Source organism: Molothrus ater, chromosome 9 (assembly GCF_012460135.2).
Source record: "Molothrus ater isolate BHLD 08-10-18 breed brown headed cowbird chromosome 9, BPBGC_Mater_1.1, whole genome shotgun sequence".
NCBI lineage: Eukaryota > Metazoa > Chordata > Aves > Passeriformes > Icteridae > Molothrus > Molothrus ater.
The window spans coordinates 23,599,846-23,620,485 of record NC_050486.2 but is presented as its reverse complement, the minus strand read 5'-3'; the positions used below and the strand labels follow the sequence as shown (position 1 = coordinate 23,620,485).

Genomic DNA, 20,640 nt, shown 5'->3' with positions numbered 1-20,640 from the left:
CTGTGACACTGGTCACTGTTAGTGGGAAGGTGGAGCAGTGCTGAGGAGCCAAGAACATCCCTCAGGCCTGGGGGAGCTGCCCAGGCTCTGGAGCTCACAAATTGCCTCCCAGGGGGCTGAATTCACTGAGGACACACACTGTGGGGCACCAGCCTCACTGGACCACTGAGTGTCCTTATCCCAGGGATTCTGGCACTTCAACAGGTCTGACCAAGGGCCAAGATTCTTTTCTGCTTTGAAATCACTCCAAAAAGAATTTGCATGCATTTTTTTTGTCTTTCTTATTTCCTTCCACACATCTTTGTCTGCTGCAATGCCTGAATAAGGTTCAGTTGGCACTCAGCACAGCATGGGAGGAGGAATGAAGTCTGGTAGGGAGGCCTGGGGAAGCTGCCACTAATGCCTGATGTGTAGAGAGACAGTCAGCACACCTTGAGGCTCCCAAATGTGTTTGAAATCTGTTTTTTTCTGGTGAGTTTTCTTCCACCAGAAAGTAAGGGAATCCTTCGCCCTTCCTTCTCTGCTCTTTTTACACTGGATTTCTTGGCAGCTTTTAGTTCTGTGGATAGTTATTTGTTCACTGAATTTCCTCACACCAGCTGGGAAGCAAAGTCCTTCTGTGAGCTTTAATGTATCTGTGTGTTTTAATAATGCATTACTGTTGATTTTATACAAATATCACTATTTAAGAACTTCAAAGTCTTTGGTGTTCCCCCCACCCTGCAGACTGTGCTTCTCACTGCTGCTGTTGTTAACACTCCCATGCGTTTCAGCCTTGGAGAAATAAATATTTGTTTAGCTGTTCTCCTGCTGTGCCTGCTCAGTGCATTTGTTTAATGATGACTTCAGTTTGGCTTTGCAAAGGGGTTTAGGGAAATAGATTCTCCCAGAAAAGCAAGAGACTCATTTGCAGACAACTTTCCCTGTATTTGTGCCCTCCTCTTGCCACCCCCAGCCCTTTTTTCCCCAGATTAGGGTTTGATTAAATAAATGTGCATGGGCAAAACTTCAAGATCAGCTGTAGTGAGGAATCAAAGTTTTGCCAGTTGTTGCTTTTTTTTTCCCCCACTCCCTTTATCTTGAGCTGAAACAGTGAGTAGAAGGTCAGACTCAGCAAGTACCTGCTGCTCTTTCTTGTCATTACCTAATTTTTCTTTTATCTGTAGTCTTCTTTTTCTCCTATAAAATATCAAATCATATTTTGGCTTATAACACTCTCTCTAGAGCCAGGCCCAAGCTGCTGTTTCAAAACATGCATTTGTCATGTTCTACCCCAACCTTCTTGAGTCAAATGAGAGGTTTTATCTTTTACCCAAGCTGGCCTATGCCATCAGATTTTGGTTTTTTTTTTCAAAATGAGGACAATTATAACCTGAAAAATCTACATTTGGGTACCTAAATGAAGGATCAGTTTTTATTCCTGGAAATTCAGTACCACTTTGCAAAGAAATAACAGAGGATTTTTTTATTAATGCCTTTGCTATTTCAAGTACTTTTGTACAGCTGAAACTGAAACTCTTCTTTTAAACAAACACTCACAAACAGAAAAAAAAAAAGGTAACACAGCCCCCCACCCTCCCAAAATAAAACCCAAATCCCTAAGCTCCGTGAAATAGCATTATAAAAATTCAAACTCTGAAAAGTTGCTAATTTTGGTGGGTTTTTTTGTTTGTTTGTTTTTTACCATTTATGTAATTGTCTTGATAATGTTTAAACTACTTATGCTTCACTTTTGAAACACAGCAAATATAATTTTGCCAATAACTAGATTCAACTTCTGCTAGAAAGCGAAAACTACTTCAATGAAGTAACACATCAGACTCTATCTTCATATATTTCCAGCTGACAAGGTTTTAGCCTATTGCAGATTTTTTTTTTTATTATGCTTTAGTGCATGACCAGGCACTTGTGTGGCTGAGTTTCATCTGACTACAATCACTCTGGCCCTCAAAGTCATCCCACTGCTTTTTTATTTGTATGATATTCAGAACCTCCTCCATAATGATGATTCATTCCACAGTGTGTCATCAGCAAATTTTGTTGGCATGCTCCTCCTTTACCGTGCCAAGAACTGTGATGAAAATATTATGTAAGATTCATCTCAAGAATCATCTATTAGGAATTCTACTCATAACTTTCTTTTAGCCTAATTAAGATAATGGGAAATAGGAGAAGGATTTCATGTGCAAACTGTATCCCAAAACCACCAACTGTACTCAGCAGATACTTGTACAATTTGTTTTCAACATAGTTGATGAGATTCCATAATCTTCTCAAATGTTCCATATCAGTAACTAAGTCTCCTACTCACTGAAGTACTTCTATCCCTAATGTCTTCCCTGAGTCACCTCCTCCCACATTTTCCTTGTTTTTCCTGTGCCAAATACAGCCTCAGAACTAGCTTAGTCCCTTTGTGAGTGATGCTTTTGCACACAAAGCCCAATATCCTGTCCTGAGCGATTTGTTTTCCTGTTCCTTTGTTTCCATCAGCAGCTGATGCTCTCATGCATTAAAAGTTCCACTGCAGGCATTTGTTTGAACATGAAGGACCTTCCCCTGAAGTTGGTGCTCACTTGGCTCAGGAAGAAATGCCCTGAGCATGATCATCTTCCTCTGTTTCTGAAATTTAACTGAGGCTAAAGCTTCCCTCTGTCTCAGGATCTCAGTAGCCTTTTGAAGGTTTATTTTGCAGGGAGCCAGAGAACATTCCCTCTTGTAGACCTCTTTAAGTATTTTACCCCATATATCAAATTAACAGTTAATTTTCCCAGCATTCTTTATGAGTGCTTTACTCCCTCTCCCACAGGTATTCAGAATATCCTGCAGGCTTTTGCTATGTAATTTGGCAGAAATTATATGATATCTACATAGGAGAATGCGTTCTGTGTACAAATTACCACAAAGTTAAATATTATGTTACCAAAAAGACAACAAGTTGCATTTGGAAACATCTATATATAATGCTAATAAGAAACCCAATTCCATTTTATTCTAATTAAACTGGAAAACCTTCCTTTTAACAACATGAGAGAGACTTCAAGACATTCAGAATGTTAATAAACCCACAGGTATTTCTGCTTTTTTTTATATCTCCTGCTATACAGTATTTATCAAGAATTGTTGCTCATTTCAGTATTAACCTGATTTTCTCAGTCTAGAGACGTTCAGTACTTTGAACCATTGCATCCCATTTCTTAAATACAAAGGAAATTTTATTTTCCCCAGTTTTGGTGAGAAAAGGATTTCATAAATATTCACATTGTGTTGGCTAGAAAAGGTAGCAGCCCTAAGGCTTCATAGGAGGACACTGGACAGCTCAAAGAATTCACCATGGGCACAATGACTGAACATTGAGCTGTGTTAAGGGTTCTTTGTGTTTCACTGGCAACATAAAATTCTTCCAGCGGGAGATGTAATGACCTTTTATGCAACAGATCCAAGCTGGATCGTTTTTTTGTGGTTGTCACTAGCTTGTGCTGAGCCCAGATTGGCTCAGTCTAATGGTTATGAGGTTTCTGAATAGAGTCTGAAAATCAAAATGAAATCAGAATCCATTTTTCTGTCTAGTTGGTAGGAACAAGCACTGAGACTTCAATCAACCTGAAGATGAGCTGCCCTTTAGTCTCCAGATGTCATGCCTTCAAAGGAGAGCTAAAACTCATTTATGGAAATGCTTGTAGTCCTCCCCTCCACCCCTCAAATGAATAGTCATAAAGCTGTAGGGTTCTTAAAGCCAGATCTTCAGTAATACCACAAAATACTGCCTTTTATACTGTGCTGCCAGTGCTGTAGAATAGTGAGGTAGATTTTTCCACCCAGAGAGCAACACCCCTTTAACATTTAAGTTAGTGAAGTGGAAATTTCTATGACCTAATTTAAGAACGAGTCAAATGTCCTAGGTGAGAAAGTTTCACCAAAACATAAATGCCACTGTATTTCTGCTTTGATTAAGAGCCCAGGTGAAGGGGTGGGGGGAATGGTGATGATACAGGGGAATGCAGTGGAGACAAAGGAATCCAATATCCAGGTAATGGTGCAGCTTAACTCCTGAGCAAGGGGGATCTGGAAGGCTCACTTTCAACTCCTGCATATGACAGCCTTGCTTTGTGTTATCTGAGAGGGAAAAGGAAAAGCTGATATTAATGGTGAGCCCAGATGAATTTTGTGAGGGTCTGCCAGGCATCATTTATAGCCCATGTGCCAGAATCGTGCTTCCCCTCCAGGCCATGATCAAAACCCAGAGCAGTCTATAGAGTGCAAATGAGATCTGGCAGTGTGAGTGAAGCTGCTCTATCCTCTCAGACACTCCTTCCCTTGCTGCACTCCTGAGCTCTCCTGGTGTCCCTGTGTTCTTGCTCCTGCAGTCCAGCACGTCGTTCAACAGGGACGCTGTGAAAGCTGGGACAGGCCGGCGCTTCCTTGGCGGGCTCCTAAATGACACATCCTACTGCTACACCCTGGAGGTCTCCTTCTACAGCTACATCCTGGGTGGAGCTGCTCCTGCTGTGCCCTACACTGAGGAAGCCTGTATCCTTTTGAAATCCATCCTCTGGCAGCACACGTGAACCAGGCACTTAAGGTAAATACTTCTGTCTCCATAAGAGTTTGCTGAGATAGAAACACACACAAGTGGAAATGTGAGTCTGCTCCTGATGCTTTAATTTCCCTCATATTGATTCTCCATACTGTGGAAATTCAAGAAGAGAAAGACATTAGATCAAATAAGCCATTTCCCTCTTGTAGGAGATTGTCTCACACACTTGTTATAGGAGCTAGTCCTGGAGAGTCTGTGATCCATTCCCTTCCACAGCCTTCCATTTCTTTCTTCATTTCTCTCCTTATTCCCTCATTAGCCCTGTGTTTGTGTTATTGTTTTAATAGCAAGTTGAGAATGCATCTTTGGTACCGAGTAAAATATCTTCTCTGCCTTTGAACTGCAGCCAAAAGGATCCATTAGGTTCTGCAGCTGCCTCAAGGACAAATCTTCAATGCCAGTTGACAAAGAAATAGAAGTCAAATTGTGAAAACAAAACCATCAAAGTTGTTGGCCTTTTTGAGTGCTCAAATAGAAGTGGTGTCTCATTCCTCAAAAAACACATATCCATCTGGCTATCTCAATGTATCAGCAATTTGTGGAATTGTTCTGACTGGTCTTATGATCTGCTTTTATGTTTTTCTTTTTCTTTTTGTCACCATGCTCAATCAAACAGCCAGTGCCCATACTTCAGCGCTGGGTGTGTTATTTCATTTTGTCATTCTATCATGGCAGCTTTTGAAATTTTCACAGGTTTAGAAACACTGCAGAGGGAGAGAGATTAGCTGTGATTGCCTATTTACCTCTCCACTGCATTTTGGAAGTTGGGGATAGCAAGGGAGAAATTTTCATATGAGATATAATTCTTCACCATCCATGTATATGGGCTCTCAGTGTGGGAATAAGAGCAAGAAACAGGGAGCAGGGAAAGGAATTGTTTGTCATTTGGGCTTTTCTGGTTTGACTTCTCCACTGAAAGTGAAATTTGGGGGAAGGAGGGAGATGAATATATTAAAAGTGATTTACCAGACTTGAGCATTTGGAATAGAAGCTCTTTTTTGCCCAGTAAAGTTAACTGATGGAAAAGCTCCTTGCAACATGCACAAATGTAGTATATCTTGCCACTGTGGAAGAAAATGTTGTTACTCTTAGGTTTAGGTATTTATTTTCTTAAGTTGGTATTTTGGTGTTTCAAGAACCCATGCCTTAGTTTTACCTTTAATTTTCTTCCTCACTTTCTGCTCATGCTGAAAACTACTTATTTCTCTTCCTTATTTATTAAGAACAGTTTTTACAGTGAGGAATGGAAAGAGCCCTTATACACACGAGATCATGATTCCCTTGGAAATGTTTTCCTTCATGACCAGTAGATCAGACTGGCTCAGTCTCCTTTTCTGTAAAGATTTCTGGTCTGTGCTTCACATGGCAGAAGTTTCACCTGTGGGGTCCAACACCTCCATTTGCTTGGCTTGCCTTGCCTGCTGCAGGCAGAGGTGCTCCATTCCCTGTTCCATTCCCTGTTCATTCCATCAGCAGCTGGGGCACAGAAAACAGGATCCAGAGCAGAGAACCTTCTTGGAGCTGGCACAGGGAAAGCTCAAGCAGCAGCTTTGTTTCTGCAGTTGGGGTTTCACTCAGCTGAGTGGAAAAGGAGGAGAAGCAGGTTTTGGTTGGCCTGGCAGACAGCAAGCAGAGGGAGGCTCTTTGCCCATGGAGTATGCTCCACTGGCATTTTGCCCTGGAAGGTTTTATTATTTCCTTTTCAATGTAAGAATTCTTTCCAGAGTACTGCCTGTGAGGTCTTTTCCTCACGTGTGCAGTTTTCTAGTTAGTGGAAGCAATGGAGCTGCTTGGAATGGTCTCTAGACTGGTCTGATCCAACACAGGAGTAGCCACTGGATTTATGCACATCCTGTCCTGGCAGGGGAGGAAGTTTCACATCACTGAAGTGCCTGTGACTGAAAGTAAAACAATTGCAGAACATTCCAATTTAGCCTGGAATGGGCTATTTGCAAGTCAGTGATTAATTAATGCTCGGATTTTTTAATGGACCTGAACCAAAGACACAGGCAGTCAGCTCATATTGGCCTCCAAGGACAGGGCTGCTTCTATTAACTATCTACTCACATGCAGGCAGCACCTCAAGCAAATAAAGGAAGAAAATACAGCGAGCCCAAGAACTGAATTGATAGTGCAAATATTCTGGAAATCTGCCTTTAAAGATGTATTAGAACTTTGTTCATCCCACTGTGACGTTATTTGGTTGTGTGAGTCTTTTTTCCTTTCCCTTCCCTTTTTCCCTTTCCCTTTTTCCCCTTCTCTTTCCCTTTTCCCATTTCCCTTTCCTTTCAATGGAAACAGGATCAGGAGGCTAGGATTGTTCACAGCTTCTACTGTTGGATTAAGAAGTGCAGACTGAGAGTCAGCCTCAAATTCAGGTCACCCATGACCATGAAAAGAGACTACAAAGTGGATCACACATCAGAACTAGCCATACTGGCTCCTTTTAGAGAACAAAACCAATTAGGATCTTCAGATTCTGCAAAATATTAATTTAACCTGATGTTGTTCCTGTTGACAGGTAGAAAAACTGAACAAACTCTGAATATACTTGTGTTTGCACTGGTGACAAGTAATGATAGCTGTCAGCTTCTTTTCTTTACAGCATTTGTGGCAAATAAGATCACAGTACTGCTCCCTTTCATGCCATTATATAAGTGGATTAGGTGTGTTGGTGGGTTTTTATCTCTTTGTGTTCTCCAGGTTTTACATGCTAAGTCTGTGATCCATACAAACCTCCATGTGACAGTAATAGATATGTTTTAACATTAGGTGAGATTATCCATTTTTTTTTCAGATTTGTGTGACTGACTGAAATATACTTTGTAATTTTTGAGATAAGTGGATACCTTACATGCATGAAAATGGAAGACAGACTTTCAGTCTAAGTGTTTGAATTCTTACCATTAGTGTGGACAGTAACTTTTTTCAATAAGATAAGTAAGAAAAAAAGAATGGGAAGGTATCATTAGAAGTGGAAATCAGTTTCAAATTACTCCAGTTAGTATGTCTGAATGTTCTAAATGAATTGGTCCAGAATTTAGAGGATGACATCTGGAATGATCTAAAAACAAATTGGCTACTGAGGCTGCAATGTTTAAATGAAATCCAGGAGGGAAGGGTCTTCCTCCAGCCTGTGCAGGGTGTTTATGTTTAGGGCATATCTGGTGGGATAACATCATGCAGAGTGTTGAGTTTCTGGCCTTTTCTAACACACAGAATTAACATGACTGCATCAATGTCTCAGGCCTTGATTGGCATGGTATCCCTAATGGCTACTGCTGGAGCTCCTCTTGCATTTTCACCCAGCAAACAAAGCACTTAGACATTGCTGCAGAGCTGTGTCTGTGCCTGCTAGGTCTGTGTCTAACAGATACATACCTGGAGTGTGAGAAACATTAGGGACATGTTCTGTATCCCTTTCTGTAAGCTCTGCAGAAAACCCCACGATAACACTTGCTGCAGATAACAGTGAATGGACTCTGTTTCAAAGGCATAATAAGAGGATTGTAGGCTTGTCTGTTACTCTCCTGGAAGTGGACAGAGAAACGTTTAAAACCCTTCTCACACATGCACACATTTGGTGGTAACTGATTAAAAAAGGCAGCACAACAACAGTTAGCTCAGCACCAGGTGAAGGAGCTTTAAAATGAGCTGATATGCTTCCATTAAATTCCATGTTTTACTAGGCATTTACAGGGCTTATGACATGAAGCTTGTAAACTGCTCTGCAGCACTCACAGGCAGCAGCTGAGCTGCTGAGCTGTCTCGATTCTCACCAGCCTCAGAGCTGGGCAGGGAACAAGGGATAAAGAGGGGGAGGCAGGAGGAATGCCCAGCTGCAGGGCTGAGCCCTGCTCTGACAGCACACCCAGAACTGGTGCTCTCCAGTATCCCACTATGGCTCTGAAGAGCAGCCATGGCAGCCTGACCTGAGAGCAGCCAGCAAAGGACTCTCACATCAACAGCTCCAAAATCTATTTGGTTCATTGTTTAGAGTGTTTGAACTGGATGCTTGCTGCAAAGGAGGCAGTCCATAACAGAGAATAAAAGGATTTTACTCTTCCACAGCCCAGCCATGAGGCAGGAAGGCAGGAATGATGAAGAACTGTCAGGAACTGGTATGACCATAGCTGTAGGGGAGAATGATCATCGAGATGGGTGGGCATCACAATTGTCAGCATGTCCATAGCTTTTTTTGTGTATTTTTATCTTAATTGCAAGCTTCCTCCAGGTGGAGAAGGACCCCATCCAAAGTGCACTGCTGAACTCTCTCTTGTTTGTGGGCATAAAGATGTATTTATGTGGTTACAGCCATAAAATGAAGGCTTGGATTGACTAGAATCTCTTCAAACACCTAACAGGAGCTCACATCCTGGACTCTTGACACAGAGACCACTGGGTTCATTCTTATTCTTAACTTCAAGCAAAATATCTGCCTGCTGCTTGACTGGGAACATGAGAAGTTAAATCCCCAGAGGAAACAGTCATTTGTTACATCCAGATTTCTTTTAAAGAGCACTTGGATCTCAGTAAATGCCTGTCCTGGGGAAAAGGAATCTGTATGCAAACTACAATTCCAGTAAAAGCATCTATAACTTTTAGAGCTTCATGTACCTGCCAGTCCCCTAGGGCAAATGTACTTGGTTATTTTGGGCTTTTTTACATTTCTTTTTTTGGCAACTGCCTGTCCTGATCCTCCTATCTCTGTTAGTGATATCCTTAAGAGAAGATCCTTATGAGACAGATTATGGCCCTTGCAGGTTCATTCCCAGCCAGTAAAGGCAACATTACTAGCAGAAGCCAATGAGGTATGAAAAGCTGTGCTGATAAAGCTGAGGGAGCTCTGCAGAGGTTATCCAGCGTGGCTTAGGTTTGAACTTCAGTTAGAGGTTCTTGCCAAGATGATTTCAAAGTAAATCAGGCACATATTCAGGGAAAGGAATCCAGAGGTCTACTTCTTTTGCTGAGGCCCTAGAAACAGGCTCCTTTCTGTGTGTTGCAAAACATGGCATTAATCCTAATCCTGCAGATTTTTCTGAGTGACCTCCTTGCATGTCTTGTTTGTTTCTCAGTACCATGTTTAGGGCTGGTTTGGAGGAGAGGAAACAAAATCCTCTTTTCAGCTCTCCAGTCTGTGTGAAAGTGTCAAGGTTTACAGCCACAATTTCAAATGCTCTTAATATTACTGGAAGCATAGAGTTAAATTATAGAGTTGTAAAGTTACTTTATAGTGATAATGCTGTCAAGCATCAATATCTCTGCCCCAGGGCACCATGGAAACTCAGTTAATGATATAAGAAGCTGATATTTTTCAGGGTTGCAGCTGTTGGCTCATACCCAGAAGGAATCTGTGTGTTTGTTCATATTGGGTATATACAGTGGAACCTGCTCAAAGAAAATTAAGAAACAGTGAAAGTCTGTTTAATGAAGTGCAGTGGAGTGAAAGTACAAGGCAGTACAAGATGCTGCAGTATGCACACCTCAAAGGGCTCAATGGAGTGGACAATGCTGCACAAAAACACTTCTGTAGGGGAGGCTGTTTGTGGGGGAGAGTTTATATTAATGTAGATTTGTTCATCTGGTTGCCTGTAGCACTGACTGCATCAGTCTGTCTGGGAGTGTCAGTAGAGAAATGGAAATTTAGGGAAGTGACTACAGTCAACTTAGGAATATGCATAATTTTTGTAATGGATTTCTTAGGATCTGTACCTCAAAGTGCTTTGATAGCCTCAGATGAAAGATGCTATAAAAGTAGAAAGTGTACAAAGGTGCTTTTTTATTTTAAAGGATTTTTTTTTTTTGCTTAAATGTAGACTATCAGTCTTGGAAGACATCTTCAAAATGATTCAATTTAACCATATCATTCCAGTTATCTTTTCTTTCCTCTTGTGTATGCATATTTCTTTCCCAGGGATACCAAGGTACAGGGGAGAGAACAGATGGTGGCTGTGGGATGAGAATGAAAGCAGGATGCATATTCAGACTTACAGAAATGCCCTCAAGTCAGTTTTAAACACGAATACAGGAGTTTGCCTTCTTTGAAGAGCAGGAAGACTTGAGTAGCTGTGAGCCTGGACTAGGGAATTTGGACAGGTTGATTTGAGAACCACCAATATTTATAACTGTATTCAGCAACTGGGACCTTGCGGACAGCTGAGCATCTTAGAGACACATGTGCAAATACCACCTCTGCATCCCAGCAGCTGTCCTCAACTCAGGGCTGGCTCAGGATGTGCTCCCCAGCCCAGGTAGGGCTGTATCCAGTGGCAGGGGAAGACTGACCCTCATATGCCCAGCTCTAAAAATGGTATCATCCAGTGCAGCCCTTGGGGTCCCTGCTGAGACACTCAGTGCTGCTGGTGCCAAGCTCTCATTGAGGTTTTGCTGACTGTAAGCCTCACTGGTGCTTTCCACTCAAGCTCTCAATGATTCTTGGTCTGCAAGCACAAAACTCTCTAGTTCAAAAAGGTTTTGATGGTAGTACGTTTTTAAAACCCCATAAAATTTGCCAGCTAATAATATGGATCAATAACAATATTATAATAATAACCATAATAATAATCATAATTTTTTTCTATTAGTATTTCTTTTGTACACAGGAAAAAATAACTTAGACCAAGCACAAGTTAAGCTTTTGCTGAAAGGTTGGAAGGTGAAGTTGATCACATGAGTGATTGCAGGTTTGTGGATAATATAAAGAAGGGAAAGCTCTTTCCAGACACTGCTGCTATCCTTCTTGGAACTGGCTTTCCTGGATTTGAATGCCTCTGTTATGAACTTTCTTTTCCTTAAACATGTATTTTTCCTTTTTTTTAGAAGCAACTTAGACAAAACTAAGCATATAGAACTGATATGAGGCTCTTGGGTGCTCAGAACACCATACAAATGCTATTAGATCCGTAGTTAAAATAATTCTTTGGTAAATGTTAAATTCCTATTAGTAACACTTGCTAAACTTAAGTGCAAAGGAAAGGGCAAGGCTAATCTGAAAGGCAATGGAGAGCAGGGCTTAAAATATATTAACAATTTGTTGGAAATGTCTGAGGGGAGTGGTTATTATTAGTGTCTGTGAGTTGGAGACTTAGGTTAGGAAAGGGCTTTAGCCAGTGCTGTGCTTTGAAGCTTTCCCAAATGTCATTGGGATTGAAGAGGGAAAAAAGCCATTCAGAACAAGCTGTTTTTCAGAAAGCAATAAACAGCCAAATTGCAGTGTCTCTGGGAGAGGTCTCTCCTTTTCTGCTAGCCTGTGGTGGTGTTTGTGTGTCTCCATATTTCTGTTCTTTTTCCTCTTCTCTGTGTCTCTTCAAATCTGGCTGAGTTTTCTCCCCTGTGCCTGTCCTGTCTGTGTTCTCACCATCTCGTTGGCATTTAGGTCATTAGCTCTACCCCAGGCCCTTCTGTCAACCCATGGGGCTTTTTCCAAGAGGTGTTTCACTAATCAGACACTCCCAATCTGGTGGTTTTGTTCACTTTTTACTGCCTTTCACCCAAACTACTCCTTCTTGCTTTCATATTTTGCTACTATCAGCTTGGTTACTGTTGATTAAAGGGAATTCTAGGGCAGGAGCAGAAGCTTTTTCATGACAACTACTTCTTTAGTCTCAAATACCAACATTCTGAAAGAATATCAGAGATGATTTTTAGGAAACTGTGAAGAAACAAGTGTCTTTCTGTCTGTGTGTCTTTCTCAGCTGCTTGACCAATTGCAACTGAATTTGACAGTGATGAAGGTCTCAGAGATATTACATTCCTATGAGTTTCATGAAAAATAGCTGGCTGAATGAGCAGAGAGACCACAATTAATCTCTCCAGTGGGGACAGCTGCATGTCTATTGTTAGAAACCAGAGGAGGACAGTAGGCATGAAAGTCACAGGAAACAGATCCAACATCTCCTTTTCTTTCTGAGCATGCCCATGGTGAGTGGAGACTTCACTTTCCTTTTCTCTCTACACTTTAACCCCTAACCCCTGTGAAAACCCTAACAAAGGATATCTTGTGGCATTCTGGAAAGCAGATTGCACCCTCCCCATCAATCCTCTGCTGAAAAAGGCCAGAAACCTGTCGGGGTTCAGTTCACAGGTGATGAGAATACCCATCCAAGCCGAGGCCGGTACAGGCCCACTCTAAGCCAGCTGTGTTTCTTGTCATCTAGAGGGGAAACTTTGTCCACAGTTCAGAAAAACAAAGCCTGAACATGTCTCAGGCAGAAACTAAAGATAACCTGCAGCTTTGATCTAGTGCTCAGAAACCTTTGTGTTTTGATAAGAGCAAGGGTGGGTCTGATTCCCTCATGTCTCATCTCTTAAGAAGACAACAGCCAAATCAGCTCAGATCAAAACCAGTCCTCTTCAGTGTCTTGACTGACAGAGGTCAAAATAAGGTGCCTGAGAAGAATTTAAAACCAGAATAAGCATGTAACTATTTTCCCAGTATTCTCTGGTTTCCAGCAATTAGTGGATTGGGATCCCAGAGCCAGAGTTATTGGATTCATGAAATCATTTAGGTTGGGACAGACCTCTAAGATCATCAAGTCCAACCAGTAACCCAACACTGCCAAGCCCACCACTAAACCATGTCTCCAGGTGCCACATCCATGGGTCCTTTGAATCCTTCCAGGTATAGTGACTCCATCACTTCCCTGTGCAGCATGTTCCAGGGCCTTACAACCCTTCCTGTGAAGAAATGTTTGCTAATGTCCAACCTAAACCTCCCCTGGCACCACTTGAGGACATTTTCTCTAGTCCTATCACTCGTTACTTGGGAGAAAAGACCAAAACCCACATGTTGATTATATCTGAGATAACAGTCAGTGGATGTGTCTCCCATGAACCTGTATACATTTTTAGCATCCACAACTTTCCTTGTTATGGATTTCCATAGCTTACTAATGACTTGTTTGTTTTAAGCCTACCACCAGGAAGCTTTATTTTGTGATTCCTACCTGTTAGCCTGGGAGCAGCATTGACCATCAACCACCTGTATTTCACATTTGAAATTTCACAGCTTACTTAGTTATTTGCTGCATACTTACCCTCTACATCATAAGCAGAAAAATATTACCAGATCAGGTAACCATGTCTAGAGTTGGTTTGTCATCTTACATTTTTTCTTATACACAACTGTTTGAGTTGCCAAGTAATGGAGAATCAACTCCAGTGACTCCAGTGGTATTTGTTGTGTGATTTTTATTTGCATTCAGGATAAATGGCACTCTGGTCACATGAGCAGCAGGTATAAGAACCAAATGAAGAATAAAGCTTTCAGTTTCAGAGTAGAAACTGTAAACATCATGTGTTCAGTTCCTGGTGCACTTAACACTGCGCTTGCTCTCCTGTCCTCTTGTTTTTTTCCTGGTACTTAGGAGTGATTCTAAACTTCTTAAACTAACTGAATTCCTGTTCAGCAAAGCAACTTCCAGATAGCATGCTACCACAGTCAGGTTGCATTCATGATTCTGGCTGGTTATTTCTTTTTCTGAAATTAAGCAATCCTTATTAAACCAGCAATTGCCATCTGGTGCGATAAAAGATCAAGTGGCAGGGGACAATCCATTCATCTTTTCTCCATCATCCAGTCCCTCAAGAAATCCAGTATGAATGTTAGCTGCTCAAGTCCTCTCATGCAGCAAGGAGGATCTGCAGGGCAGAGGAGTGTCATGTGTAGCCAAAGCTCACACTGGACTGGCTTCTCTGGACATTTGGCTGGAGCAATATGGGGGGGATATGTGAAAAGTGAGATCTCTTCCCACCACACCAATTTATGACAAATCTCAGTATTGCTTTCAATAAATCCTTAAATATGCTGTTCAAATGGAATGCAGCTGGTTTAGTCAAGATAGGGAATGGAAATGGCTTAGAGGCTCCAATTGTCTTCCCACTGTCCTTCTAGAGGCAGCTGGACAGCCAACACTCTACATGGAGTCAGGACTGCATGATGCTGCCAGCCCAAGGGGAGAGAATTTCCAGTCCTTCAGTCCCCTTGTTTTCAAGCCTTTTGATCTCTGTGTTTCAGTGAATTTCTTCAGGGTCTGCTGAGTGGCTGGCTCTGTTGGCAGAACACAGCTTCAGGCTCTTTGTCTCTTCCTGTGCAGCAGTGATACCTCCACTTGAGAAGATGCCCATGACTGTGCCTGTTAGCACTCACACAATCTCATATTCTTGCTGTAATAATGTGAAGATTTGAGACTGGGCTATTTCTGGGCCAACAGGGTTATCATCCTGGTGTTCCTTCTTCCTTACTTAATGATTCTTCTTTGAGCCACATCCCTCACGTTTCTGCCAAGCAGATTTCGTTGCATTGACTTTCTTTCCAAAGCCTGCCCAGAAGGACAGCTTTCCTTCAGCCAGGACACAGAAAGGGCCTGTGTCTCTAGAACCATCAATATTTTTCTTGAGATGATAAATGAGCTGCCAATAAACCGAGGCAGCTGCCAGATCCATCTGAGAAACAGACCTTCAGACCGATTTATCCGTGCTTGGTTTATTCATGTGTCTGGAAACTTTTGGGATGCAAACAGAGGGCTAACCACTCTGAGGCAGCCACTTAGAATTAGATGGTATAGATTGATGCAGTGGGAGTTTATGGGCTGGTTCAGATACATTAGCCATTACTTTGTGCTCACCTATCTCAAACAAGAAAATGGCTTCATATTTGTCATAGGGAACACCACTGAAAAAGAACAAATCTTTCAAAACAACACCTAAATTGCCATATTTGCTGTATCATTCAGTTTGTTTTTCTTCATCTCCTCTGGCCTTTTTTGCCTTTAATTCAGGGTTTTGCATAATCTGTGAAATTTTGTTGTCAGGAGTTTTCTAAGGAGATGAGGCATGGCTGATTACATTGTGCCTGGAGGGATGGGAGCAAGTTTTGTGCTTCAGTGAGTAAGGTGTGTAGGGAGAGCAGTCTGGTTTTGAACCAAATGACACAGCTGGGAAAAGCAGGCAGTCTCTGTGTTTAGGATGCCTTGCTGGGCAGCAGTATTTCGTGTGTTTGATACACATTCACCTCAAAACTTCTGACCTTATTTTTTTTGGTTTCTACCAACAAGAGTTCTCATGAGTATTAAGTTTGGGCAAGTTTGATGAGAAGAGGCAGCTGAGCAAAGGAAAGGGACTCATGAAATACTTCTGCTGGGGGCAAGACTGGAGGGAGTGTAAATGTTACTGCACTCCAGAGGGTCTGTCTGGGAAAGTGACCACAAAAAGCTCCAGTAAGGAGAGATTTCAGCGGGCACATTGTCCATATAGCTGGAGACAACCAGGTTAAGGACCTGTGTGAGGCAGGAGCTCCATCTTTGCCCGCGAGGGGACTGGAGGAAGCCCCGAGGCAGGAAAACAGTGAGGAGGGCCCTCGGTGCCGCTCTTGGGAGCAGCATCCTGGTCCTTCGCGCATCCCCGGTGCCGCTCTCGGGAGCAGCATCCCGGTCCTTTGCGCATCCCCGTGCCCTCTCGGGAGCAGCATCCCGGTGCCTTTGCGCATCCCCGGTGCCCTCTCGGGAGCAGCATCCCGGTCCTTTGCGCATCCCCGGTGCCGCGGCGCAGGCGGGGCTGGTCCAGCCCGAGCCCTGCCGCGCATCTCCGGCTTGCTGGAGCTCAAGTGCCCTCTTCTGGCACCGACCGTGCCGTCCCCCCGTGGCAGCCGGCTGAGAGCAGGGCATGTGCTCCTGATGGTTGCTAAAATCAGGAACAAAGCAGGGTTTTTCTCGCTTTGCTTCCCCCGTGTGTCCGGACTGCCACGCCGGCGGTAGCAGACTGCTCCGGCAGGATACGGAGCATCCCTGTTGCAGCAGCCTGGCCAGGTCCAAGCTTTCCTGTGACACAGGGCTGTGAGGAGATTGTGTTTGCATCCAAGCTGATTAAATAAGGATAATTTTATTCTCTTTTGTCTTTTTTCCCCTGCCTTCTCTGTTGTAAATCTGTAACTATCTTGGTTTGCAGTGGCTGAGATTGGGGTGGCCTTTTCCTGCTCATGTTCTCTCTGTTGTACAAATCCTCTCTTGGCTATTCCTGACCTGTTGATGGCAACAGTTTTCACCGTGAATCCCAATGGGATCTAGATTTGACCTCTATTGACTACCAAGAGAGAGTTGGTCATGAAATGAGGGAGAAAGGGAATGTCAGAGGAGTCCCCATCCTCTGGGACTGGAAAAGGAAAGTTTGGATACACTTGTTAATGTCAGTTCAAGGTTAGCACTGCACAGCACAGCAACTGCATCTGTCTGCAGAGGCACTGAGAATTAGCCTTAAGAAAAAGGAGTTTCCTGCACTGCTTTATCACATCAGTTACCATCAGAGGCCTTTGCATGTGCTTTGGATTTTTCTCTATGTTTAAGGAACATTTCAAGCCATAATTGATTATAGCTGAATTTGTGTTACAAAGTAGGGAACAGCAGGTCAGGACATTTATGCTATGAGACAAGGCTGAGCCTGATTCCCATGTAGATGCTTTAAGGCAGAAGGGTGGTGGTTTTTTCCCCTGCTTACAAGCAGTGTCTCAGCTATCGAGCACAACACTGTATTAATAATTCTGTACTTACCGTAAGCCCTCTGAATGCAAATCCCTCACACGCGAGCTGGATTGGCATGAAACACTTTGGGAAGCACACACACAATTTATACTGCCCTCCACTGCCTTTATGTGGAGTAAAAGGAGCTGGAGTCAAGATTGCCAGGTTTTGCAAAGTGCCGAGCTGAAAGTGAAAATCCAGCTTCTCCCTTCAAGGTGAAAAGGACAGAGGGGATCCTGGTGGTTTTGGTCTGCCTGAGGATCTTCCTGCAGTGATCCCTGCTCTGGTCTATGCACTTTTAAACTGTCATATGCTGACATTGTTTTTTGCTGATCATTTCACCATTCGTTTTGTAAGGTCTCAGAACTGAGGCTCGGGAAATGTGACTGCTAAAAATGTGATTTTATTTAAACTTTGTGCCTGTGTTTTACCTCGCTTTACTTCTCAGTGCTGGGTGCTTAGATGGAATTTAGGCAGAGATGGCCTGTGGCTGCAGATAAGTGCAGCACCTTGCAGTGCTTTCAACCAAACCCAGGAGTGCAGGGACAGGTAAGTCCATGTGCCAGGAAATGAGATGAGACAATCCAAGAGTTTCCAGCTAATACAAGCTGAGATATTAAAGCAGTTAATATGAACAGACATAACTGAAGAACACAGACAATACTCAAAATTTACCTGATGACTTTGAAAGTGATTACCTGAAATATGACATAAGGATAAAGTGAATACAGTCATCTTCTAACATTTCATTTTAAGGCTGCTGCTCTGCATAGGAAAATTTACATCTGTGAGTGTATGCATACATTAGATATGCACATATAGCAGAACTTTTTTTCTGAAATACATTCTCAAGATTCATGAAGGAAATGAATGATGACAGCAAGAGAAACTTGCAGGCCTCCCTTTGTGTGGGGAAGTTCCAAGCCAGTGAACAAAGATGCCCCTCTATCAGGCCTCTGCAGACAGAGCTGGAACTGGAGCAGCCCACAGCCATGGTGCTGAGAAGCTGGTACAATAACCAGGCAGAGCAAAGCAGAGCCTAACAGGATGACAGCACAAGGCACCAAAAATAGGTGGCTTTTGTATGACTATAATAGCACCACCTGCTTTCAGAACGTTAGCAATCCTGTAAATGTGTCCATTCCAGTGAATATCCTTCAGGGAGTTGACACAGAAATCCATAGAAACAAGGCACTGAGTCTGGGCAGAGAAAAGAGAGAGGAGCAGGGATGCGTGAGGGGGAGCTGCTGGCAGGGGGAAGGAGCAGCCTGGGATTGTGTGTGTGGGTGTGCAAGGGGTAGCAGAGAAGTTTGCATGCTCTTGAAGGGAAGAATTTGTTTCTTCCTCATCAAACCCCAGCCCCTGCTGCTTTCTTTGATTTTTCTCTAGCGGGGCCAATCTAGGCACTTCAGTGATGATAAATAACCCGGCATCACAAGGTGACATGCACAGTGACACGATAATATGCAGAGAAAGAGAAGAACCCAGAGGGACATTGTTTCTGTCATTTATTTCCCCAGTGTGCTCTGCAGCTCAGGCACTTTGGGAACCCCATCCCAGGGCTCCATCTGCAGCCTGGCGAGGGGAACCAGGCAAACCTCACTGGCATAGGCAGGCCCTGAAAATGCTGCGTTTTTCCTGTGAGCTTTGTTTGCACTGACCTTGCTAGGATGCTTCAGCCCTGTTTTGATTGAGGGCCTTTTGGGACCTTGTGCATGACCTGAGGTGAAGGGGTTGCCCTGCATGTCACCATGTCACGATACCTGCTGTGACTGGGGGTGGTCACACCACCTCCCTCCCTCCTGCCCTCCCTGCCTTTCCCAGTTGGCAGCTTTCAGCTCTGCCATCCTGACAGGGTTTGTTTATTTGCTTTTTGTTGTTAACATTGCATTTCTGTGCCATTTCCTGGATTTTGTCACAGCAAACCGAGAGCAGAAGTGGTGTTGTGCTGACATGAGCAGAGCATCGGCAGGGCTGAGCCCTGGGCTCCCTGAGCAGGGTGCTGTGCTTGGGCTCACAGAACAGCACCTTGTCCTTCTCTGTTGGACCAAAATAAGGAAAGAAAAAAGGGAACCTTTTACCAGAGGGTTTTCTGGCCATTTGCTGGTGCCTAGGGATGTTGAGATGTGGGGATGTGAATCTGGTTGTGGCTCTGTAACGTGCTTTGCAGTCTCAGTGCCTGTCCTTTCCTCTCCCAGTTTTTTCTTGGATGAAAATGCAGGACAGGAGAAATGGCGTTGTCTAGACAATGACACAGTGCTAGGACACAGTCTAGTGAGATAAAAGGAAAATGGAACAGGCATACAGAGCAAAGTGATTTGCCTAAATCTGCACAACCAGATCTCCTGACTCCTTCACTCTCCCTCCTGTGGCTTCTCCTTAGGAGATGAAGTTGATTGATTGAAATTGCCCTTTTTACTGATTACCATTTTAATAATCTAACCAGTTATGTCAGAAATCCAGCGTAAGGGGTGTTTTTTTGATGCAATCTGTTTGTTACTTGCATTTCTCACAGGTGGGCACCAAAATCAGACTAGTTGGGTACTCTTTTTATTTACATTTAGGTTTGTGTCCTTGTCATTCAGGTATAGTGTGGTGTTATTGCTGCAGCTGCATTCTCACATGACAGGGGAATATTCTTGTTACAAGGAAATGAAAATTAAAAACAAAAATGTCCCACTCTCCACCTATCCCAGGGGGAAAAAACCCTGAACACAACATCAACAAAAAGCCCACAAACCAATCCTCAAAAATAAATCTTGATCTCATAGGTCTTGGGTAAAGACTCTTTGCATATGCGTGCATGCTTCATCTCCTTGGCAATTGTCATGCTGTGTACAATTCCTGTTTTCTGAGTGTAGGATGGGAACTATTGCTGTCTTCTGCTTTGACATTTCTGTCTCCTCACCGCCCTCTTTGCCTTTTGTTAGTTGCTTCTCCTGCCACATCTGACTGGTTTTCAGTGCTGATAGGGAGTCTTTGCCTTGGAGTTTTACATGACTTAGGCTTAACTGACCACCCCATTCCTTCGAGGTTTTAAATAGGTGAATAACAACCCAGCTTCATGCCCCAGGGTACTGATTCTTGATGGGTTTTCCCACATGCTGTCAACCTGAAAATAAATAATACCTGCAAGAAAAAGGGACTAAAATCATACTAAATCTGCTCTTTTTGCTGAGAGCCAAACGGACTAGTGGCTGGAATGCAAGAAGAAAGGATATTCCTATTCCCTGCTCATTTGGCTGACAGCGTAATCACTCAGAGTAATAAATCTTCATTGGAAACTTAGATGAAAATGGAAAAGGAATGAGAGTGCTTTCAGAGAAGAAGCTGGGAGGGGGCTTTTGTCTCTGCTGAAGCACAGCCTCGGAGGGGGAGAAAAAGGGCTGCAGAAGCTCCTGCTGCTGGACGCAGAATGGCCCTTAGTGCCCAGGGCTGTGCCCCTTGGCTTGTCCCCCGCAGCCCCAGACATCCCCCCAGTCCTGACCTGTGCCCTCTGCTCCCTGTAGCCCCAGCTCTGGGCAGGAGGGGTGT

The 20,640-nt window shown here is 43.3% G+C and overlaps 1 protein-coding gene across 1 annotated transcript in view; it reads left to right on the top strand.

Annotated features, from left to right (window-relative positions):
• Positions 1 to 20,640, top strand: part of LOC118689748 (BEN domain-containing protein 5) — an 884,006-nt gene that overhangs the window by 801,399 nt on the left and 61,967 nt on the right. Inside the window, exon 11 of the mRNA XM_036388182.1 lies at positions 4,365 to 4,527. Within this exon, the coding sequence (XP_036244075.1) occupies positions 4,365 to 4,527 (163 nt within the window). The remainder of the gene's footprint in view (positions 1 to 4,364; positions 4,528 to 20,640) is intronic.